The sequence below is a fragment of the Diabrotica virgifera genome, chromosome 5, assembly GCF_917563875.1.
Source record: "Diabrotica virgifera virgifera chromosome 5, PGI_DIABVI_V3a".
Lineage (NCBI taxonomy): Eukaryota > Metazoa > Arthropoda > Insecta > Coleoptera > Chrysomelidae > Diabrotica > Diabrotica virgifera.
In genome coordinates this window covers 82185713-82211793 of record NC_065447.1, presented here as the reverse complement: position 1 = coordinate 82211793, position 26081 = coordinate 82185713, and the positions used below count along the sequence as shown (strand labels likewise).

The 26081-nt window shown below is 32.3% G+C and overlaps 1 protein-coding gene across 4 annotated transcripts in view; it reads right to left on the bottom strand.

Annotated features, from left to right (window-relative positions):
* Window positions 1-26081, bottom strand: part of LOC126884267 (acyl-CoA Delta-9 desaturase-like) — a 132870-nt gene that overhangs the window by 8161 nt on the left and 98628 nt on the right. For 3 of the 4 annotated variants that reach the window (XR_007697916.1, XR_007697915.1, XM_050650202.1), the window contains exon 4: window positions 17954-18136. The exons of the other annotated variant lie outside the window; for it this stretch is intronic. Coding sequence is in view for 1 of the 3 variants with exons in the window: in XM_050650202.1 (XP_050506159.1) it covers window positions 17954-18136 (183 nt within the window). In the remaining 2 variants the exon portion in view is untranslated. The remainder of the gene's footprint in view (window positions 1-17953; window positions 18137-26081) is intronic. 4 annotated transcript variants of the gene reach the window in all.

Here is a 26081-nt window from a genome sequence, read left to right as displayed (position 1 = left end):
TAAGAATATTATTAGCATTGACAGAGTAGGAAAAAATAGGGTAAGAGTACAACTTAAAAGCCCCAAAGATGCAAATTATCTAGTTAAGAATGAGAATCTAAAAGAGGAACAACTAAAAGCATACATTCCAAATAACCTGCTTCAAAGAAAAGCAATCATAAGAAACGTAGATACTGCTTTCAGTGATGAATATCTTTTCGAAAATATAAAAACCAATATATCAGTAACACAAGTCACTTGAATTAAATGGAAAGATGATATAAATGGAGAAAAAACATATGTACCTAGACAAATGGTAGATGATGCATAAGGATGCTGATGATATAAATGGAGAAAAAGCATATGTACCTAGACAAATGGTAGATGATGCATAAGGATGCTGAAATAGTTGCTATATGGAGATGATAGTCCAACTCTGAATCGAATACAAACAAAACCTGCCTTAAACCCTTTTTTATCTTTTTCATTTTACTCAGTTTTTGAGTATTTAGAAACTGTCTTTCGGTCCTTTTCCTAGACGAAGAGAAGGTAAATGCGTGGCCTAAGTGTCCTCCTATTGCTTTCTCCTATTTTTGTCGTCTCTACGTGATTATATATTGTAAAATCCGGAGATATGGGATGCAGCCAGAAAGCAGTCCATTAACGAAAAGTCTTAGATTTAAAATATTGTTTATTATATTTTTATTTCAATTATTCTAATTGTTTAAAAAGTAGTAAACTTTGTATCTGGGGCTTTTCGTTGTTTTCCTCGTAATACGAGAGATGTCGCTAGATTGCGTCTCAAAAGGTGGGTTCATTGCATCGCGATGGTTTGCCTTAAAAGAGGCAGAATGTTTATATTCCCTTCAGAGTTGTGACTGCATAAACTTCACTGATGATGCATAAGGATGCTGAAATAGTTGCTATATGGAGATGGTAGTCCAACTCTGAATCGAATATAAACAAAACCTGCCTTGAACCCTTTTTTATATTTTTCATTTTACTCAGTTTTTGAGTATTTAGAAACTGTCTTTCGGTCCTTTTCCTAGACGAAGAGAAGGTAAATGCGTGGCCTAAGTGTCCTCTATTTGCTTTCTCCTATTTTCGTCGTCTCTAAGTGATTATATATTGTAAAATCCGGAGATATGGGATGCAGCCAGAAAGCAGTCTATTAACGAAAAGTCTTAGATTTAAAATATTGTTTATTATATTTTTATTTCAACTATTCTAATTGTTTAAAAAGTAGTAAACTTTGTATCTGGGGCTTTTCGTTGTTTTCCTCGTAATACGAGAGATGTCGCTAGATTGCGTCTCAAAAGGTGGGTTCATTGCATCGCGATGGTTTGCCTTAAAAGAGGCAGAATGTTTATATTCCCTTCAGAGTTGTGACTGCATAAACTTCACTGATGATGCATAAGGATGCTGAAATAGTTGCTATATGGAGATGGTAGTCCAACTCTGAATCGAATATAAACAAAACCTGCCTTGAACCCCTTTTTTAACAAATGGTATTACTTACTTTTGAAGGTAACACTTTACCTAAATATGTATAAATAAACAGCGTGGTCTATTCCGTAGAACCGTATGTGCATAGAGTTGTCCAATGCTTTAAATGCTTGCAACATGGACAAATATTTCGTAATTGCAACAGTACAAAAACGAGATGCATTAACTGCTCACAAGAGAAAAGCGATGATCATAACTGTAGAGACCCGCAAGACAGTTATTGTATACACTGTAAAAACTTTGAGCACAAATCCATATCCAAACAGTATCCAAAATTTAAAGAACAAAACGAAATTAAAAGACACATGGCAGAAAACAATTTAATTTTTTTGGAAGCAAAGGAAAGTCTAAAAAGATCTTATACATCTGCTGTTACTACAAGGAATAAGTTTAAAGCATTAGGTACGATAAATAATGAAAGTTTTCCACCTCTTCCAAGGCAAAACAATGTCAGACATAATATTTCTAAACAATCTACATCCAGTATTCAACAACAAATACAAAAAGTAATTCCAAGTCAACCTGAAACTTTTTCTCAATTTAAAGAAAAAGGAAAGCCCAATCTCCTTTAGCTGAAAAAATGTTCCCTTTTCAGTTTGGTCCAAAAAACCCTCTGCCACCACATGTTTTACACATTTCCGATCTGGATCCTAACACAGATGAATTTATTATTTTTTTTTTCAATTTTTTTAAAAGTGTACTCAAAGAGGTTGATTCTTTTATCGATTTAGAAAGATTAGATAGAGCATACATATATGATAAAATTATTAAATATAATAAATTTAATTAATGGCTAATAAAATAAAAAAATAAGATAAAGATTTTACAATGGAATGCGCAATCGGCTGTAGCTAATAAGTTGAGTTTAGTTAAATGTTTAAATGAAAATATAATTGATATTGCCTTAATTTCAGAGACATGGTTTAAGCCAAATAAACAATATAATTTCAAAGGCTGTAAAATTATATTGTAAAGATCACCATCATGGTTATGCTGGTGTGGCAATACCTACTTGTCACAAATGTATTTCGTTTTGAAGAAATTTCAATTATAAAAAATTTTAATAACAATATTTTGATGTGTGGAATACATATATTGAACAACAGTGAAATTACGCTAACATGTTTCTCGATATATTGCCCACCAGATATACGAACAACAGTTGCAGACTGGAAGGCAATTCTTAATTATACCAAGTATAATAGCATTTTTGGAGGAGATTTCAATGCGCATCATCAAACATGGGGATCTTACAAAAATAACAGCAAAGGCACGCAAATATTAACCACTTCAGACAACACAGAATTAGTACTTTTAAATACTGGAGCCCCCACAAGGTTCACAAATAATGGGAATAATTCAGTCGTGGATTTAACTTTTGCAACTCCAGATATAGCAATTAATTGTGCATGGGAAACTTTATCTGATGTACTGGGCTCAGACCATTTTTCAATTATTATAGAAATTAATAAAGGAATGGAAAGTAAAGACATCATAATACATCCTAAAACAAAATGGAACCTAAATAAAGCAGATTGGAGCTTATATCAAGAAATTGCGGATACATACTTCTCATAACACATTAGAAATAACAAAAACGTAGAACATAAGTACAACTTATTAGTTGAAGGGATAAATAAGGCAGCCAATGCCTCCATACCCATCTACCAACCTTTTAAAATGAGCACAAAAACCTCTCTTCCGCCATGGTGTGATCAAAGCTGCGAAGATGCTATCAAAAATAAGGAAACAAATGCTCAAAACATATAAGCAACAAAGCACCATGGAAAACTATATGAAATGTAAAAACGAAAATTCAAAAACCAAAAATTTTTAAAATATAAAGCCAAATTATATTGGTAGCACTGGTGTGAAACCTTTAATAAAAATACACTATTGACAAATATATGGACACAGGCCAGAAAAATGAATAGAAGATCTGGGGAAGTTAATACATCGGGGAATTATGAATGGCAAGAACAATTTCTAGATAAAATTTCGCCAGCTAATGCTTTGAATGATACATCACACATTTTTACAAAACAAGAACAAGATAATACCAATCATAAAATTTTCAGTGAACCTATCAGTCTGCCAGAATTAAACTATAACAAAAAAAATAGAAATAATACATCACCTGGTTATGATGATATTAGATCCTATGATATTCCAACTACCAAACAATGCCAAGATGTTCCTAATCAAAATCCTAAATGACATCTGGATTAATGGCGAATGTATAGAAGAATGGAAAAAGACTATTATAATACCAATACAAAAACCCCCACCTATGCGATCCATATAGAAGTATTGCACTTATGCCATGTATAATGATGATTTTTGAAAGAATAATTAAAAACCGACTGGAATGGTGGTTAAATACAACTGGTTCTCTGCCAGCCACACAATACGGTTTTAAAAAAGGGTTTGGCACCATTGATGCGGTGACACACTTAGTTACAGACATACAAATATGTTTAACTGAAAATGATTATAATGGCACGATGTTGCTAGATGTTAAAGGTGGATATGACAATGTCAACTGGTTCATTCTAGGGGAAAAAATGATACAACTACAAATCCTTCAAGAAGTTGCTAACACCATACGCAAATTGTATATAAACAGGCAAGTAGGGCTCAGAGGATGTGATAGCTGTCCAGTGAAATACCAAGCTGCAAATTTAGGTTTGCCACAAGGATCTGTTCTTGTACCACTACTCTTCAATATATATACCACTAATTTACACTCCTCCATATCTACAGCAACTATGATACAATATGCCTATGATTTTGTTGTATATATACACGTAGCAAACACCTGGATGAATGCATCAATCGTTTAAACTCCAGCACAGAACTATTTTTAAGATCCATAAATGATTTAGGACTACAAATCTCCGCTGAAAAATCCAAAGTCGTAATCTTCACCAGGCATAATGTGAAACCAATGCAGAAAATCAAAATAAATAAAATAGAATTTCCAGTGGATACCAATTCCAAATACTTAGGAGTTATATTAGACAGAAAACTGACCTGGAAAACACATATTGAACAAATAGAGATAAAATGTAACAAAGGACTAAACTTCTTAAAATCCATCATGCGAACTTGGTGGGGAGCAGAACATCAAACAGCACTAATTTTCTATAGAGCTTACGTAAGATCAATAATTGATTATGGTTGTACACTTTATGGAACGGCAAATAAAACCAATCTACGTAAGCTGGACATTATACAAAACAAAGCACTTAGAATATGTCTGGGAGCAATGAAATCTACACCAGTTGAACCGTTAAGAGCTGAAGCAATCGACCCTCCATTAGAACTGAGAAGATCATTTTTAGTTGAAAAAATGATTATTAAATCACTAAAGAAAAACTCATCAGTCATTAGTAGCACATACAAGTTAAACGAATACGACTTAACTAAGCCTTTTTGGATGCATAAGAATTCTCCTCCTATTTGTGAAGCATTAAGAAACGTGACTCTACAACCACAAACAAAGGTAGAGATCGATTACTTTGTTCACTTTGTTGTATGTGATGTGAATATACCCCATTACTCTGAATTAGCATCATCTAATAACATAGTTATTAATCAAATTTTAGACCAACATCCAAACTATGTCACAATATACACTGATGGATCAAAAAACACTGACGGCACAGGTTGTACCTTCGTAATACCTAAACGTATACAAAAACACTATAAGCTACATAAAAACACATCTATCTTCACAGCTGAGGCAATAGCAATTCTAAAAGCACTAGAATATGTACAACGGGAAGAGGAACAGAAATCCATTATCTTCTCCGATTCACTTTCAGTTCTAAAAATTTTAAAATCCAACTCAAACACAACAAATGATATTATCTTTAACATCCAAACAATTATTAAAAAATTATAAGATCAAAATAAATTTATAAAATTTTTCTGGGTTAAAGCACACGTAGAAATAACAAACAATGAAATCGCAGATAAAATTGCCAAAGAAAGCATAGAAATGGGGGAACAGATAAATTGCGAATTAACTACGGATGAACAAATAAACATATCAAAACATAAAATGATGAGAAAATGGTCCTACTTATGGCAAGAATTATACACCTTTACAAATCCAACACGTTACACCAGACTAGAAACCAAATTAAGGAAAAATATTGGTACAATCACTACGATTACAATCGCAAAAGTATAACCACTATTAGTAGAATGAAGTTTGGTCACGCATGTTATCCAGCACACTTATATAAAATCAAAATACTTGACAGTGATCTTTGTGAAGTTTGTAATAAAATTGGTGACCTGGACCACATCTTTTTTGATTGCCAAAATTATATGGCTCAATCCAATGAGCTGTTCAGAAAACTTCTACAATTGAACATTGAAAGCCCATATAACATAATGTATCTTCTTGCTTTAAACAGAAAAGAGATTTACGATTGTTTGTTATATTTCGTCAGAATAACAAAAATACAAATTTAACAATACCTTTTGCTGCTACCTTATGCATGTATTTCCTTAATGTATATACAGGGTGAGGCAGATAACTGGCCTATTAGAAATATCTCGAGAACTAAAGGCAACTAGTCCAGAAAGCCACTGCGCATCTGCTAGAAAAAATATTCGAATTCGGATTTTTTGCACAATCTTACTCAAAAAGGACTCCTTTTAACAAATTTCCATGTTGCCAGGACCAAAAGGTGGTCAAAAATTTTTTAAACGTTTTTTTTTTGTTTCTTTCCTAAAATTATTTTTTTTGCATGGAAAAAAGTTTTTTTTGGTTTTTTGGATCATTCCAAACAGAAAAGTTCTTTAGTGACTTTTCTCTAAAAATGATAGTTTTTGACATATAAGCGATTAAAAATTGAAAAATTGCGAAATCGGCCATTTTTAATCCTCAAAAACTATGTGAAAAACTGAAAATTTAAATGTTGCCAAAGTAGGTAGATACTCTTTAAACATCGATTAATGAAATGCCGAAGAGTTTTTTGCAATACAATATTCAAAACTCCTTTGCTTTTTAATTGCTAATCAAGCGTGCGCGACACTATTTTCCATCGACAGTATGGTGCAAATGAAAGGAATAAATTCGTTATTTCGTAAACCGGCGACTTTAAGGAAAAATCCCGAAACAGGTTGATTTTTAGTTTTAAGTTATGATATTGTGGCATATATGGTATACTAATGACGTCATCCATCTGGGCGTGATGACGTAATCGATGATTTTTTTAAATAAGAATAGGGGCCGTGTGCTAGCTCATTTGAAAGGGTCTTCAATTTTCTATTCAGTAATATAAACATTTGTATAATTATTTATACAGGGTGTATTTCTATTTCTTTTTTTGTCAAATAATTTAATTTAATAAAAAATTTTTGGATACCCTGTATAAATAATTATATAAATGTTTACACTACTGAATACAGAATTGAAGAACCTTTCAAATGAGCTACCACACGACCCCTATTCTCATTTAAAAAAATCATCGATTACGTCATCACGCCCAGACGAATGACGTCACTAGTATACCATATATGCCACAATATCATAACTTAAAAATAAAAATCGACCTGTTTCGGGTTTTTCCTTAAAGTCGCCGATTTACGAAATAACGAATTTACTCCTTTCATTTGCACCATACTGTATACACATGCAACGGTGTCGAGCACGCGTGATTAAAAATTAAAAAACAAGGCGTTTTGAATAGTGTATTGCAAAAAACTCTTCGCGATTTTATCAATCGATGTTTAAAGAGTATCTACCTACTTTGGCAACATTTAAATTTTCAGTTTTTCACATAGTTTTTGAGGGTTAAAAATGGCCGATTTCGAAATTTTTCAATTTTTAATCGCTTATATGTCAAAAACTATAATTTTTAGAGAAAAGTCACTAAAGACCTTTTCTGTTTGAAATGAGCCAAAAAACCTAAAAAAAACTTTATTCCAAGCAAAAAAATAATTTTAGGAAAAAACAAAAAAAAAACGTTTAAAAAATTTTTGACCACCTTTTGGTCCTGGCAACATGCAAATTTGTTAAAAGGAGTCCTTTTTGAGTAAGATTGTGCAAAAAATCCGAATTAGAATATTTTTCCCAGCGGATGCGCAGTGGCTTTCTGGACTAAACAGAATCATGAAAATTGGAATACAGGGGTTTTGAAGGATGATCTATTAAATGAAAATATTTTCATCTGTTTGCAACTTCCGGTTATACCGGAAGTTGCTTATAACTTCGTTTTTTAAATGGGACACCCTGTACATTTTTACATTTTTGGATTCTCTTCGATATCTTCTTTCTTAAAATATGAGGATTTGTAATGTTATACAGGGTATTTTAAAAGATAATTACGTTTTTTTTATTAATTTCGTAGCACTATTCACACCCTGTAGAATTGTAGTAGTTTGACAACTAAAACTTTACTTACGTTCAAATGATTTTTAATATAGTCTACTATTGTTAAGAATCATTAATATAGCTTGTTATTATAGCAACTAAATTGTTAATTTTAGTATACAGGGTTGGTCGAAACTCGGAATGAGTATTTTCTGAGTTTTCTTAAATGGAACACCCTGTATTTTAGTATTGTAATGAAGTGATATTTTATGGTACTTTTTTATTTCTTAAGCATTCCCTATACCTAACTGCTTTAATTTGTGCTTAATTGTTAGTCGCACCAACAACCTTAACTACGTAGGTATTTTTATAGCTAAACCATTATTGTTAATTTTAAGGATCAGTCTGGATTAATACGTATTTATTTCTGAAAAATTATTTGTTATTGAATATTTTCACGGCCAACCTAATAAAATTTTACGTATTTTTTGTTGAAATTAATGTTTAGCTTTAATCACCAATAACTCACAAATTAAAGCAGTTAGGTATAGGGAATACTTATAAAATAAAAAACTACTATGAAATATCATTTCATTGCAATACTAAAATACAGGGTGTTCTATTTAAGAAAACTCAGAAAATATTCATTCCGAGTTTCGACCAACCCTGTATACTAAAATTTCAAAATTAGCTATACTGATGATTCTTAACAATAATAGACTATATTAAAAATCACTTCAACGTAAGCAGAGTTTTTAATGTCAAACTATTACAATTCTACAGGGTGTGAATGTTGCTACGAAATTAATAAAAAAACGTAAATATCTTTTAAAATACCCTGTATAATATTACAATATCTTATATTTTAAGAAAGAAAATATTAAGGAGAATTCAAAAATGTAAAAATATACAGGGTGTCCCATTTAAAAAAACCAAGTTATAAGCAACTTCCGGTATAAACGGAAGTTGCAAAGAGATGAAAATATTTTCATTTAGTAGATCATCCCTCAAAACCCCTATATTCCAATTTTCGTGATTCTGTTGCCTTTAGTTCACGAGATATTTCTAATAGGCCAGTTATCTGCCTCACCCTATATACCTTATCTATCCAAGGCCTACCTTTGATCGTTTATAAAATGCCCTGATCGGCCCCCGGGCGAGAAGAGTGTAATCCTTGTGCTAAATCCTTCTACTCTGTTTTACAAAATTTGTATCTGGCTGTGTGTGGGTTTTACCTTAAAGCCAAAAAAAAAAGAAAAATAGAGACAAGAATAAAAACCTGAATATAAACAACTATGGAAGAAACACAGTGTGTATTCAGGAATGACAGAAGTACGCAAGACCTAATATTCACAATAAGACAAGTAAGTGATAAGGTAATCAATAAGAATATATGGATACATATATGCTTCATAGACCTGGAAAAGGCGTTTGACAGAATACGAAGAAAGGACGTATGGAAGACACTAAAAGAAATTGGAGTCGACAGACACATAATAGAAGTAATAAAGGATATGTACAAAAATAATGCAAATAGAGTAAGAACCAATAACGAGGAATCCAGAGAATTTACTACAAGCCAAGGCGTCAAACAGGGATGCGGTTGAGTCCAGTGCTATTCTCAGTGGTGCTGGATGAAGCAATAAAGACAGCCAAGAGAAGAATGAGAAAACTAACATTAGGATAGTGGCAAATAAAACAGACTTAACTATCGGAGCTACTATTTGCAGACGACATGGCATTGATAGCAGAAAACAGAGAATACTTACAGAACAATCTTGAAATCCTAGAAGAAGAACTATCAAATATAAATATGAAAATAATTACAGAGAAAACAAAAACAATGATAATTTTAAATATGAGGAAGACACACGCAATAGAATTAGACGGGAAACAACTAGAGCAAGTGGTATATTTTAAATACCTAGGAGTAATAATTGAATCAAATGGTAAACAAGACATGGAAATAGACGAGAGAATGGGATGAACAGGAAGCTTATTTAACACTACGAAAACAACATTTTTGGGGAAAAAAGAAATACCGGAGAAAGTAAAAACGACAGTTTTTTTTTATTTAATTTGATGGCTTTGGTAAAGACCAATTAGCCAGACAATAGACAGTTGTTAAATCAGTAGTTAGACCAATAATCATGTATAGCAGCGAGACATGGACATTCACGGGGAAACAAAAATCCAGAGTCAATGCTATGGAAATGAGGTTTGACATTTTGGTTTGAAATGACAGACACAATACGAAACGAAACAATCAGACAACACGTAAAACTAGAACCAATCAATGAAAAAATAGTAGAGGGACAACTTAGATGGATCGGGCACGTGTGTAGAATGTCGAACGAAAGACTAACAAAACGCGTGTTCGAAACGAGAGTGCAGGGGAAAAACAAAAGAGGAAGACCAAGAGTTATGTGGGTAGATGAAATCAGGAAAGTGGAGAAGAAAAGATTGACATTGGAAAGTGCAAGAAACTTAACACAAGATCGGAAAGCATAGAGATTACAATGCCAAACTCAACTCCACCAGCAATATACCTACAGGTAGAAAGGCTTAGGACTAAGTAAGTAGGTAATTTATGTTTTAGATTGTTTTAGCCTTTTGTTAGACCTTTTTATAATAATACCTGTTAATAATAAAACCTACTCAGAAAATTGAATAGCTCAAAAAGATCAAAATTGCACCTCAACAATGTTTGTCAATCATGATGTGAGGAAAATAGAGACCGGGGAACTTTTCAACGCTCTAGACTTAATTAAGGGTCGCAAAGCTGCAGTAGTTGACAAAATATTTCCCGATTACATAAAAGACACTGGTCCAAAAACCCGAAAGTGGCTCCTAGATTTCTTCAATCAGATAATAAGCACACAAAAGCTCCCAAACTATTCAAACAAAGCAAATTCATCACAATCTGCAAACCAAGCATTACCCGAGGGTTGCAGACCAATCGCCCTTTTAAATGTCTTCTATAAGATTTTTGAGATGATAATCTACGCGAAGCTTTTACAATCTGCCAGTGGAAATATGGCTGTATAACCCGATCAAGGAACACAAAACTTTACGAAATTAAAAAAAAATAAAGGAAGAACGAAAATGTGCGGATACGTAGTTGAAAGTATCTACCTATTATTAATATAAGAAAAAGTTTACATTTCTACATCCCCTCCATTTTACAAAAATTCGGAAATACCCCTTCTCGGGGGTAAAAAAAATATACATTCAAAATAAGTCCGGAATTGGATAAAATGACTAATTCTAAGCAACTTTTGTTCTATAGAGTGTTGTCACTAGTTAATACTTTTCGAGTTATTTGCGAGTGAATATGTTCATTTTTAACAAAAAAAAAACATGTTTTTGGACGATTTTTCGCAAATATCTCAAAAAGTAGGTAAATATTTTATCGAGAAAAAAATATAGGTACCTACTTAGCAAAAATATAGCTTATAAAAAAGTGAAAAAATGATGTATGTATGAAGTCTGTAGACCCAGTAGAAGAAGAGTTGTAGCTAATGAACAGTATGTTCTTATTCGTCAAATTCCAGATCGAATGTTTCAACGTGAAATAACCAAAAAACGGAGCACTTTTCGGGGAAAACTCATTACAACTTTTTTAAAGGGTTTATTTTTGGTTAAAAAAAACTTCTTACATTAAAAGTAAGTTATGCTCAAAATATTGTTGGTCCCGTTTATTTATTGCTAAAAAGGATCGCGAAAATCACCCTCTAATTAGCATCCCAAATAAAATTAATGGTTACCGCTTCACAAGTTACCGGGAAAATCACAGTAGCTGGCTGTATATCATAGTTAAAAAACTAATGCAGAAGTAAAAACTTCAATTTGTATATTGGTATAAAAATGTTTATTAATATTTTTTAAAAAGTCGTCGAAATGGATTAAAGCACAACGTTTTCGATCTGATTCAGATCATCCTCATTTTTTTTAATTTTGAAAAAAAATTCCTTTTTGTTTAAAAATAACTTAAACGTTATTACCCACATAACAATGATGTTCGTATCATGTTCTAAGCATATACTACCAACATTCGTCAGAGTATATTCTTTTTAGTATATGCGTAGTACAAGCATAGCATGTACCTTAAAAAACATTCTAAATTTCATGTTCTTTGCACATACTTTAAAGTATATTCTCGTACCGAATATACTGAGTACATTCGTGTACGTAGTAACTCGGAATATTCGTAAAAGTTTATTCTTAGAATGTACCTTTACCGAATATTCTTAGCACATACTTATAAGTACATTCTTAACACATACTTATAAGTAGATACTATTCTCAGAATATACTTTTACCGAATATTCTTAGCACATACTTATAAGTACATACTTAACACATACTTATAAGTAGATACTTTTAAAATATCTTAAAAATAATATATATGTATGTATAGGAAGAATAATGTTAGCCTATAGATTATCAACTTCGTTAAGAATAATTAATGAAATTTAAAAATTTATGTATGTAGGTACTATTAATTAAACTACCGAATTCATTATTTAAAATTGTTTTAATTGTATGGTAAAAATGTTTAAGAATTAATTGTATTAACGAAAAAGGAGAAATTGTCGTTTCGCTTTCATAACTGAAATGCATTTACTATTTTGATTAAGTTTATTGAGTATTCTTATGAAGAATTTTATTTTTACATGGAATTGACATTCAGGTAAGCTGTGTGGCTGAGCCAAAACCCACAACCGGCACAAACAAAGCGGAAACGACCGCTGCATACCTGCATAGGGGTTAGCGGGTAGGGGGTTGGGAACAAAGGAAAAATACAAAATATGAAAATAGTTACTGAATAGGCATTTGGCATTTGTGTCTACACTTAACACTAACAATGTCTATGCTGTGTTGTGAGGAAGACCAAGTATTTCAACCAGGAATAGGAACATGCATAATTAAACGTTTTATTTTGTTTGCTGTCAACTTACAAATAAAAAATTCATTTTGGTACTTCAATATTACTTAAATAGTAAGTATGTATATAGGTACATATAAGCAACATATAAATTTTAGTTATTTACATACATATGTTACATAATATTTATTTGGGTACGATAGGTATATGAATATGAATATATAAATTTATATATTCAGCATTTTTATTTTTATATGCACATAATAACTAAATATATATACCTACTTACCTATATAATATTGATATAACTAACTAAAATTTATATAATATTTTATATTTACTTTTTAAGTAATATTGTAGAATGTACTAACTACATTCTCATATGTAATATGTAAATTTAGTAGAAAGTAGAACCTAGGATGAGATTCGGTGATGCTGAAAACATGCTTCTGAGCAATATAGCACTTCCTTGTAATATTCTTCCCATATACTAAAAAGTACATTCTTCCTATATACTAAAAGATGTGAGGTAGTACATTCTAAGTATATAAATAGAAGGTTTATAGCACCTTCTTAGAATATCCTAAAAAGTATATTCTTGGTATATACTGAGAAGAAGTGCGGTAGTACATTCTAAGTATATACATAGAACGTTTAAGTACTGTAATGTAGTATATACTCAGTATGTGCTCTGCACATTCGCAATGGTAATTACGCATATTCTTAGTATATACTTTTTCTGAAAAGTATGTTCTATGAATCTACTAAGAACATGAAATTGTTATGTGGGTAGTAATACCAAAAATCTCAAACAGTAATAAAATGTACATTTTGCTTTTCTGAATATTTTGTTTTCCTGTTGCACAAAAATTGGTTATGCTATGGCTATTCAAAATTTGTATACACTCGTGATTAGTGACTCGTTCAAGCCATTTTAACTAAAGCCTTTTCAAAAATAACAACATTGAACCGATAAAGCTTACAGATCATATAAAGAATACATAAGCAAAGTAATTTGTGAAGCGGTAACGATTAATTTTATTTGGGATGCTAATTAGGGGGTGATTTTCGCGATTCTTTTTACCAAAAAATAAAAGGGACCAACTTTATTTTGAGCGTAGCTTTCTTACTTGTGGTACTAGAATTAAAAAAAAAACAACAAAAATAAAGCGGTTTTTAAACACTAGAAAAAAGTTGTAACGAGTTTTCCCCGAAAAGTGCTCCCTGTTTTGGTTATTTCACGTTGAACTTTTTGATTTGGAATTTGACCAATAAGAACCTACTTTTCATTAGCTACAACTCTGCTTCTACTGGGTCTATAGATTTCATACATACAACATTTTTTTCACTTTTTTATAAGCTATATTTTTGCTAAGAATATTTTTTTTCTATAAAATACTTACTTTTTGAGTTATTTGCGAAAAAACGTCCAAAACATGTTTTTTTTTTGTTAAAAATGAACGTATTCACTTGTAAATAACTCGAAAAGTATTGACTTAGTTAAAAAACTCTATAGAACAAAAGTTGCTTAGAATGAGTCAAGTTATCCAATTTCGGACTTATTTGAATGAATATTACCCTTAAGAAGGGGGTATTTCCCAATTTTTGAAAAATGGAGGAGATGTAGAATTGTAAACTTGTTCTTTTATAATAATAAACAGTTTCAACTACCTATTCCCAAATTTTCATCTTTGCTTTATTTTTTTGGGGTCAGATTGTTCTTTGATCGAGCTAGTAGAACAAGCTGGATTTACGCCAAGAAGAAATTGCAGTGATCAAGTTCTTTCTTTTGTTGAAAATGGCTTGTAAAAGAAAATCAAAACGGCAGTAGCTTACATTGATTTGACTTGTGCTATGACACGGTATGGAAGAAAGATTATTACTACATAAATTGTTCTAGATGTTACCATGCCAATCATTTAATACACTAATAACTCAAATTCAGTATGGCAGATTATTTTAAGGTAGTGTTTATGGGAAGCTAGTAAAAACAAAAGTTTACGGAATGGCTTATCCCAATGATTATTACTACCGCCGCGCTCCGCTTCTGTTTAACATTTACAGCTCAGACACTTCCACTACAATCTTACGCAAATTTATTTATGCAGACGACATGGCTTTAGGTATACAAGAAAGAAACATCGAGAACGCCCAAGCTATTCTAGAGGGCGATTTAGATATAGTTAACACATATTTTAAAAAATGGGACCTTCAACCCAATCTTACAAAGATATAAGTTGCTGATTTCCATCTAAATAACCGGGAAGTAAACCACAAATTAAACATAGAAAGCGAAGGAGTTATTCTAAAATATAACCCAAACCCAAAATATCTCGGTGTAATACTTGATCGTACTTTAACTTTCAAGCAACACTTAACATAAAACTGCAGCTAAAGTAAAAACTCGCAATCATATCACATTCAATCAGTACAAGCGCTCTTGCATTAGTTTATTCAACAACCGAATATTGTACCCCAGTGTGGCTAAACAGTCACCACACTAACGTTCTAGATCTTTCTTCTTTCTTCTTCTTTTTATATAGACATTACTCTGTCTGTTTTTCAATGTGCCTCCACTAAGTTGTCATTCCATCTTTTCCGTGGTCTTCCCACTGATCGTCTTCTTATTGGGGAACCGTCTCTCGCCGTCCTTACTACTCTATTTGTTGTTATTCGGCTTATGTGGTCGTTTCATTCTACTCTTCTGCTTTTCACCCAGTTATTAATGTTGTCCACCTTGCATCTCCTTCGTATATCTGCACTTCTAGCTCTATCCCACAGCGTCTTACCATCGATTTTTTGCAATGTTTTCATCTCTGCTGTTTCTAGCATTATTTTTTTCCTTTCTGTATCAGGTCGTGTTTCTGCCGCGTATGTCATTATTGGTCTGATGACTGTCTTGTAAATTCTGCCTTTCACTTCTTTTCCGATGTTTTTATTTCTCCATATTGTTTCATTCAGGCAACCTGCGGCTCTGTTTGCTTTATTCACCTGATCTTCCACTTCTGTTTCGAGCTTTCCGTAGCTGCATGGTGTGATGCCTAGATATTTAAACTATATGACTTGTTCTATTATTTGACCCTCCAGCTTTAATTTACACCTTATTAGATCTGCTGTTATAACCATGCATTTAGTCTTTTTTGGAGAAATTAACATGTTAAATTTTCTAGCGGTTATATTAAATTCGTACAGCATACGTTGTAAATCATCTTCACTTTGAGAGATTAGTATTGCGTCGTCTACATAGCAGATTATTTTAAGTTGTTTCTCTCCCATTTGGTATCCTTTTTTTGTTCTTACTTTTTTTTATTATTTCGTCCATGATCAGGTTGAACAACAGAGGACTCAGGGAATCTCCCTGTCTTATCCCATTGCCAGCTTCAATTGGGTCAGTTAGTTCTTCATCTAATTTTATTTTTATTGTGTTGTTCTGGTAGATATTTTCGATCGTTTTAATTATTCCTAGAGGTACCTCTCCTGCGTACAATAAATGTATAACGTCCTTTAATTTGACCCTGTCAAATGCCTTCTTAAGGTCCACGAAACATAAGTATGCCGGTTTGTTGTATTCTAATGATTTTTCTTGAATCTGCCTCATTATAAATATAGCGTCGGTGCATGATCTTCCCGACCTAAAACCTTGTTGTTCTTCTGCTAATGTTATAATTTTATTCAGTTTCTTTGTTATCACTTTGGTCGTTAATTTTAGTGTTGTGTTTAATAAATTAATTCCTCTGTAATTCTCCGGGTCCGATTTTTCTCCCTTTTTGAAGAGAGGTATTAGGATGCTTGATGTCCTTTCTGGTGGTATTCTGTTTTGTTCTATTATTTTTTGGATTAGTTTTAATAATTGTTTGGTCAGGTCTTGTCCTCCATACTTTAGGAGTTCATTCGATATTCTGTCCTCTCCTGGTGATTTTGTATTTTTTAATTTTCTTAATGCTTCCGTTACCTCTGCTTCTTCAATATTTATTTCTTCATCTCTTGTCACTTCAGGTGTTGGTGGTTCATTATCATTATATTTAGCAAACAGAGATCGAAAACAGTCTGCCCAAGTTTCCTTCTGAATGTGTTTCGTTTTTATTAGTTCGTTCATCTCTTTTCTTTGTCCTCTGATCATTCTTCATATTTCCTTTTGAGTTCCGTAGAAGTCGTGTTCCATCTGTTTTGAGAAACTCTCCCAGTGTTCTCTTTTTATTTGTCTGAGTAAAGTGTTTGTTTCGTTTCTAATTCTTTTATAGTGGTTGTATGCCTGTTGTGTTCTGTATTGTAAAAGGCTTTCTTCTTTTCTTCACATTTTATCTTCACTTCCTCTCGAAACCATGGGGTTTTCTTTTTTGATATATTGGTATTCGTTACTTTCCTCTCTCCAAGTGATTCTGTTGCTGCGTTAATTATGTTACTTTTGAGTTTTTCCCAGCTTTCCTCGATTTTATCGTTTTCTAGTATTTCATTATCAGCAATCTTCTCTGATATTATTTTTCTATATAAGTACTCCGTGGATTCCGTACTTAGTCCTTCGACTTTGATTTTTTTTTGTGTTGGTGCCACTCTCTTAGGTGTGAAGCATTTCATGGTGATTCTAATTTTACATAATACTAGGCTGTGGTCACTGCCTACATCTGCTGAGTTGAGGCATCTTACGTCAATTATTTTTGATGGATGTATATCTCTGTTAGTTACAACATAATCTATCATAGATCTTTGTCCACGGGTATTATTGAATGTATATTTGTGTTGGTCTTTGTGGTCAAAAAAGGTGTTGTGTATTCGAAGTTCGTTATTCATGCAGAAGTTTATCATCAGTTCTCCATTTTCGTTTTTGACATTCTCATTATGTTTAAAACGTTCTAGATGTATAATTAAATTAAACAATGAGATATATTACGAGGACCATAAAGAACATGCCAACTCAATGGCTTCCGTTTTTAAGCAACATTGCAATTGCACCAACCAAAACACGACGGCTAGGTGCCCTTAGAGCTCAATACCAGAAATATGAAAAGAACCCATCATTGCCCATAAATACCGACATAGATCAGCTAAACCAAGGTCAATTGCTGCTGAGGTCTCGAAACCCGCCAACAGGAACAGCTAACACTCTTCCAAACAATTCCACAATTGCATTGCATCTAGCAGATTATTATTTTTGTATGAAAAGTCCTCTAATGATTATACAGACAAAATTATAAATAAAAATACTAACTCGGAATTCATTAATTTTTATAGTCATATCTTTATATACTAACCTATCATAGGGCTTCCATCCCCACATATGCCCAGCACTGTTGATCATCCAAGACCCATTCAAGATATATACACTTTTCATAATCGAACCTAAACAGGAGTTAGTCAGCGATTCGCCCAAAATATACGTCGAAAATACTGTTGGAATTATTAATCCCAAAGATAGGGCCAAGGGCAGATAATACCTACAAGAAATATATTGAGCTTATACAAAATGTAAAAAACTGAAATAAATATAGCCAGAACTATGCCAGTATTATTTTCTGTTAATAGTGTTAAATGTTAACATACACTATACGCAAACAGAATAAACTTTTTGAAGTCAAACTTCTATATTGGCGTTGTATTGCTTTTTCTCTACAGTAAAATTGATCGAAATGGAAGTAGCGCCACGAAATAGTAAACAGTTGGAAGAGTCCATTTACGCGACGAAGGTAGTCCGTTATACAACATGTAAAAAAATCAATAAAAAATAGTAAATACATAAAAAATTACTTTAAAATATTATTTAAATTCTATAAATACAGAAAACATAGTAAGTATAAAGATTCGCGCTAGTCTACAGTACCACCTACTGTACTACTTTTTAGGCTTTTCAGATAGTCCATGTGGTGAGACCGCTCCCGTCTGGAAAAATTTCTGATTCGGTTTCTTTGCAGATTCTTATTCAAAAATGTCCCCTTTAAATAAATTTAAAGGGTGCGGGAGGAATTTTTGGGCAGAAATTGTTTAAACAATTTTTATAAACAAATACAAAAGATCACGTTTTTTGCTCCAAAACATATATTTTTAAGTTTTGTGGGTCATTCTAAACAAGAAAGGTATCTTGTAAATCTTCTCAAAAATTTATAGTTTTCGAGTTATAGGCGATTCAAAATCTGAAAAATATGAAAATACGCATTTTCGAGGCCTAAAAACTCATATTTAAATTAGTATTTTTGAGGTTTCCAGATACTTAAATTGAAGTTTAGACATTCAGCTTCAAGATTCTGAGGAGTGATTGCGTCTAACCTTAATTTAAACCGTTGTTTTTTAATTGTTAAGTTAGCATGTTCATCCGACTTTTTTGACGGTATGACGCGCTCTATTTCATAAATCTCCAATTTTCCTCAGAAAAATATTTTTTTCTAGATTCTTTGGGACATTCTAAATAAAATAAGTTTCTTAACATTTTTCTCAAAAGTTAACAGTTTTAAAGTTATAAGCGATTAAAAATCCAAAAATGCGTTTTTTTGGCATTTTCGGATTTTAAATCGCTTATAACTTTAAAACTGTTAAGTTTTGAGAAAAATGTTAAGAAACTTATTTTATTTAGAATATTCCAAAGAATCTAGAAAAAATATTTTTCGGAAATAGGAGAAAATAGGAGATTTTTGAAATAGAGCTAGCCGCACCGGCAAAAAAATCGGATAAACCGGTATAAATCGGTATAAATTAAGGTTAGACGCGATCACTCTTCAGAATCTTGAACCTGAATGTTTAATCCTCAATTTAAGTATCTGACAACCTCAAAAATACTAAATTAAATATGAGTTTTTAGCAGTGGCGTACTGAGCATGGTTCCACGGGTTCCGCGGAACCAGGGCCCGGGCCACGCAAGGGCCCGCTTTTGCTTCTTTTATTTCTAATTTGATGGTTACATTTTGAACTACACAAGTACCTGAATTTGATGAATTAGCTAATTCTAAGCAAGTTTTTTTTCTGTAATGTTTTTTCACTAAGTCAATACTCAAATCATTTTCAATACTCAAAGAGTAAGTATTTTATCAAAAAAATACTATTAGCAAAAATATAGATTATAAAATAGTAAACAAATGGTGTATATATAAAATCTGTAGACTCCGTAGAAGCAGAGTTGCAGCTAAAACAAAGTGGTTTTACTTTTTTGTATTTACAAAATTTAAACAAGTATTTAAAAAAAGCTTTTTTTTTGTTGTTACATATTAGAATCCGAAATGAAATTAATTGTTACCGCTACACAAATTACTTTACTTATATATTTTTTTATAAGATCTGTAAGACTCATTGGTTCAGAGTGCTTATTTTTGAAAAAGCTCTAGTTAAATAGGCTTAAACGAGTCACTAATCCGAGTGTATGCATTTTGAACAGATCTTAATCAACTTTTGTCTTCAGGAAAGCAAAAAGTCCAAAATATTTACAATAGCAAAACCTATATTTTTACTACTTGAGATTTTTGGTATCACTAATAATTTTTAAATTATTTAAAGATTTTATATTTTAAAATTAAAAAAAAATTGTTAGCTAATTTAAAACCCAATTTTTTTCAAAAATGAGAACTTTGAACCGGTAAAACTTACAGATCATATTATAAACAATATATACCTAAGTTAAGTAAATTGTGAAACGATGACGATTAATTTCATTTCGATTTGGAATTTGACAAATAAAAACCAACTTTTCATTACCTACGACCCTGCTCCTACTGGGTCTACAGACTTCGTATAGGTACACACCACTTTTTTCACTGTTTTATAAGCTATATTTTTACTAAAAATATTTTTTTTATAAAATACTTTTTGAGTTATTTGCAAAAAACCGTCTAAAATCATAGTTTTTTTTTTGTTGAAAAATATATTCACTCGCAAATCACTCGAAAAGTATTGACTTAGTGAAAACAGTCTATGGAACTAAAGTTGCTTAGAATTAGTTAGTTTATCCAATTTCGGACTTATTTTGAACGTGTGTTTTTTCACCCCCGAGAAGGGGTGAAACTCACCCCCAGGGCAAAAGCACACATCGGCACAATATCACTTTTTTCCTTTGACATGTTAGCTATGTGTATACCAAATTTCATGCCAATCCAAACGGTTCTTTAAAATTTGTAGGAAAAACCGTGAGTAGGTAAATGAACTATAAATTAGCTTGAGTTTTTATAAAAAATAGATCATATATTTTATGATATATTATGATAATTTAAATTTAATGTTTATTAAAAACTTTTGATATACAATGTGTGTTTTTATAGGGCGCGCGAGCCCGCATCCCAACTGGAACCAGGGCCCGCTGATCTATCAGTACGCCACTGGTTTTTAGGCCTCGAAAATGCGTATTTTCGCATTTTCAGTTTTTAAATCACCTATAACTCGAAAACTATCAATTTTTAAGAAAATTTACAAGATAACTTTCTTGTTTAAAATGACAAAAAAAACCTAAAAATATATGATCCAGAGCAAAAAATGTAATCTCTTGTATTTGTTTAAAAAAATTGTTTAAACAATTTCTGCCCAAAAATTCTACCCGGCACCCTTCACAGGGCCGTAACTACCATTGGGGCAACCGGGGCAGTGCCCCGGGGCCAGGGGGCCCAGGGGCACTGCCAAAAGGTGGGCCCAGCTGGGGCCCTCGTTTGGTTGGCCGTGCATAGATTTTTTAACGAGGAAAATAAAATTATGTATTTTAAAAGCCGATCATAACGAAATATTTTCAAATGACACAATTTTAAAAAGACCTTACAGTTGCACCCTAGACCTCAACATAAAGTTGAGGGGGATAAGCAGGGGCCCCCGAGACCTTAACATAAAATTTTTTAATTATTACTTAGGAAATTAGTTATTTCGGCGTAATAAAACCTAAAAGGCCGGGCTAAGCTGGGGCCCCCGAGACAAAGATATAAATCGTAAAGATATAAATTGTTACTGAGCAAATTAGTCATTTTGGGCGAAATAAAAACTAAAATGCAACCGGAATAGGGGCCCCCGGTCCCAGCTACTTTGTCTTAACCAATTTACCCCAGACTACATCTTGGTACGTGAAAGGAACCACATTGTAGTCGAACAATGTAATTAACATTATAGTTTATTTTTTATGAAAACAGAAAATATGTTATATTGATGGTACTTGCAAAATTATTTAGCTTAAAATAAGGTGTTTTCAAAATTTTTTGTGTAGGTCAACTAAAATAGCAATATGTAGGTACAAGAAACTTCAGTCATGGAATGCATTAAAATGAGTTTTCAAGGGGTTAAATATTAAACATTTTTCCGGACCCCCCATTCCACTGGGGGATAAATCTCAAACTCCCCGGTAGGGCCCCTGGTAGATCACGTTTGCCCCGGGGCCCCCAACATCGTAGTTACGGCCCTGACCATTCAGATTTATTTAAAGGGGACATTTTTGAATAGGAATCCACAAAGAAACAGAATCAGAATTTTTTTCAGACGGGAGCGGTCTCCCCACGTGAACTAAGAAGCATTCCCAGTTTTTATCTTTCCTATTGCGTCCTTTAGTTCTTCTTTCTCTATACATTTCTTTTCCTTAATGTTTTCCTCTGATTTGCTAATTACGCTATTTTTATTTTCCTTTGAGTCCATTTACTCACGGTTTTGCTCCAAATTAAAAAAAAAACGCTTGGATTTACATGAAATTTGGCATAAATATAGTTAATATGTCAAAAAAGTTATATGTGCCGATGTATGCTTTTGCCCTGGGCGTGAGTTTCGCCCCTTCTCGGGGGTGAAAAAATCTACATACGTTCAAAAAATGCAATGGATTAACTGTAGTTATAAGCAACTTTTATTCTATAGCATTTTTTCACTAAGTCTTCACTAATATGCTTATTTTTCAACAAAAAAACACGGTTCTAGATGGTTTTTCGCAAATAACTCAAAAAGTATTTTATCGAAAAAAAAAACATTCTTAGCAAAAATATAACTTATAAAAAAGTGAAAAATAGATTTACCTATGTATGAGATCTCTAGACCCAGTAGAAGCAGAGTTGTAGCTAATGAAACATAGGTTCATACTCATCAAATTCCAAATCGAATATTTCAACGTGAAATAACCAAAAAATTAAGCACTTTTTTGGGAAAATTCTTTAAAACATTTTTAAAGTGTTTAAAAAACGACTTTATTTTCGTTTTCTAAAAATGTTCCTTTAAGTTACGTAAGTAACGCTCAAAATAAAGTTTGTCGCTTTTTTATAGGTTACAAAAAAATTGAGAAAATCACCTACCTGTCGTATATGATCTGTAAATTTCATCGGTTCAAAATGCTCAATGTTCAAAAAATGTTTTTTTCAAAATAATTTAAAGATTAATACCTATTGATACCAATAATCTCAAAAATTAAAAAGTATAGGGTTTGCTTTTCTGAATACTTTAGATATTTTGTAATTCTACACTTAGCGTCAAAATTAACGCACCACCTTAAAAATGGGACATTTTTAATGTCTCATATTTCCTAAACCTGTTGTCCGATTTTAGTGATTTTTTAATAATATGTTATAGCTTTATTCTTCAAAAATATCGATGTAATAATATTGTTGCTAAACAGATAAGTGTCATTGTATACCGGGTGTAACAATGATAGTGTGTTTTTTCCTCAAAGTTTGGAACACCCTGTGGAGTATTCTAGCGTATATAAAATATTGAAATTATAACTCAACTGTAGCCTAAGACCGTCCGCACATGGGTCGATCGAAGACACGTCTCGAAGTTCGCGCGTCTTGCTCGTCTTGTACGAACCCTGCGTCACAAGCGATTGCCCTCCGCACACTAGTCGATCCTGTTTTTATAAATTAACGCATTTTTTATATAGTAACCAAAACGACTATTTCGATCTGTGAAGAGTACGGTATTATTACATTTTTATACAGTTGCATTATACAGTTGAGGATATTTTTCTACTTCCTCAACGAATTTTATAATAAACATCTAGAAACAGAAGTTCAATGTTTTCAGAATTTTACATTACAAACAATATATTTCCACAAAGCTAATAGTACTACAATCAATGAACATAACATTCACCGATCTTTAAAAAGACTAAAATTTAATTTAGAGCAAAAATCGACAAAAACGAAGCAAACAAATAAAATAATGACTAAACGTGCGTCTCACTCGAACTTTCTCGTTCGCTTCAGATCTCACGGAACGAGAATCGTACAAGACGAGGAGATTTGCAATCCTAAACGCTCCGTGTACGGAGCCCAATGCCACAACGAAGGAACTTGAGTGGCAGGGAGAGATCTAGGCGATTTGAATCGAGTCGAGTGCTTCGAGCGTCGCTCCATGTGCGGACGGCCTTAGACTTTCTTAACATTTCGCTTTTTGATTTATTTGATTATGTTGGATAATAAAAAAGTTAGATACTTTAACAACTAGCAACGTTCTTCATCAATACAGGGTGTTTCTAAATAAGTGCGACAAACTTTAAGGGGTAATTCTGCATGAAAAAATAATTACCGTTCACTTTATAAACATGTGTCTGCAAATGCTTCGTTTCCGAGATACGGGATGTTGAATTTTTTCTTTCAAACTGACGATTTATTTATTGCTCTAAAACCGGTTGAGATATGCAAATAAAATTTAGTAGGTTTTAAGAGGTAGTTATTGCATATTTTTTGACGTACAACTAAGAAATTTATATTCACCATTGGCGTGCATACGGGTCATATTACCCGGTCATATTACCCGTATGCACGCCAATGGTGAATATAAAATTCTTAATTATATGCCAAAAAATGCCCAATAACTACCTCTTAAAACCTACCAAATTTCATTTGCATATCTCAACCGGTTTTAGAGCAATAAATAAATCGTCAGTTTGTAAGAAAAAATTCAACATCCCGTATCTCGGAAACGAAGCATTTGCGGAATATGTTTATAAAGCAAACGGTCATTATTTTTTCATGCAGAATTATCCTTTAAAGTTTGTCGAACTTATTTAGAAACACCCTGTATTGACGAAAAACTTTGCTAGTTGTTAAAGTACCTAACTTTTTTATTATCCAACATGAGCGAATGAATCAAAAAGCAAAATGTTAAGATAGCTTCAGGTTACAGTTGAGTTTTAATTTCAATATTTTATATAAGCTAGAATATTCCACAGGGTGTTCCAAACTTTGAGGAAAAAACACACTATCATTGTTACACCCGGTATACAATGAAACTTATATGTTTAGCAACAATATTATTACATCTATATTCTTGAAGAATAAGGCTATAACATATTAAAAAAATCATTAAAATCGGACAACAGTTTTAGGAAATATGAGACATTAAAAATGTCCCATTTTTAAGGTGGTGCGTTAATTTTGGCGTTTAGTGTATAAGATAAAAACAAGAATAAAAAACCGCTAAACGCCTTAAAAATGAGTGGCGCATACAATATTCCAGCTACAAAAGATCTGATATGAATATTACGTGGCGCGAAGATGTATTTTCATTTTGATGTAAAACAAAATTCTAGTTTTATTTTAAAAGATTTTTTCATAATATTTGCTAAATTAGAAGTAAACGCGCCACAAAAGAGTAACTTTGATACAGTTTGAATTTTGAAACTCTTGTGGCGCGTTTACTTCAAATTTAGCAAATATTATGGAAAAGTCTTTTAAAAGAAAACTAGAATTTTGTTTTACATCAAAATGAAAATACATTTTCGCGCCACGTAATATTCATATCAGATCTTTTGTAGCTGGAATATTGTATGCGCCACTCATTTTTAAGACGTTTAGCGGTTTTTTATTCTTGTATCAAGAGTTTTTCAAAGTTGTTTATAAATTAAATGTATGAAGTTGAATGCAATGTTCCTCTATTACTCGTTAAGCTTTATAAATGGTCACCTTTGTTGCATTATCTCCCAAATGATCTAGTGTCCATCGAATGTACCGGGTGTCCCAATAAGAATGGCTCTCGGCCATATCTCAGGAACGGTTTATAGTAGAGCTTTGAAATAAAAAATTTTATAACAAAAGTTGCCTCAGGAAAAGCCTGGAAATTATTTTCATAATTGTGGGTCCACCGCTAGAGGGCTTAATTGAATATCAAAAATAAAAAAATCTAAATTTTACAAAATTTTCCTAATGAAGGGGCACTGGAAATCCGATTATTGTATTCTTCATCAAATTCTGCGCATATTTGATTTAACAAGTTTAACTCTACCTTTGCAAATAAGAGGTGGGGGTGAGTGGGAACCTTGTTATGAAAAAATGGCTGTAAGTCCGGTTCTGCTAAATCAAATTTTGAAAACTGGGTCTTGTTGAAGACAGATCTTTTTCTTCAATGTAAGCGTGATAATTTTGAACCATCCTAATAAGTAATAAGCCAGCTGGGAGGCGTTATTTAATTTTTTTCAGAAATCTAGTTTTCTTTGGAAAATATTAAATACAA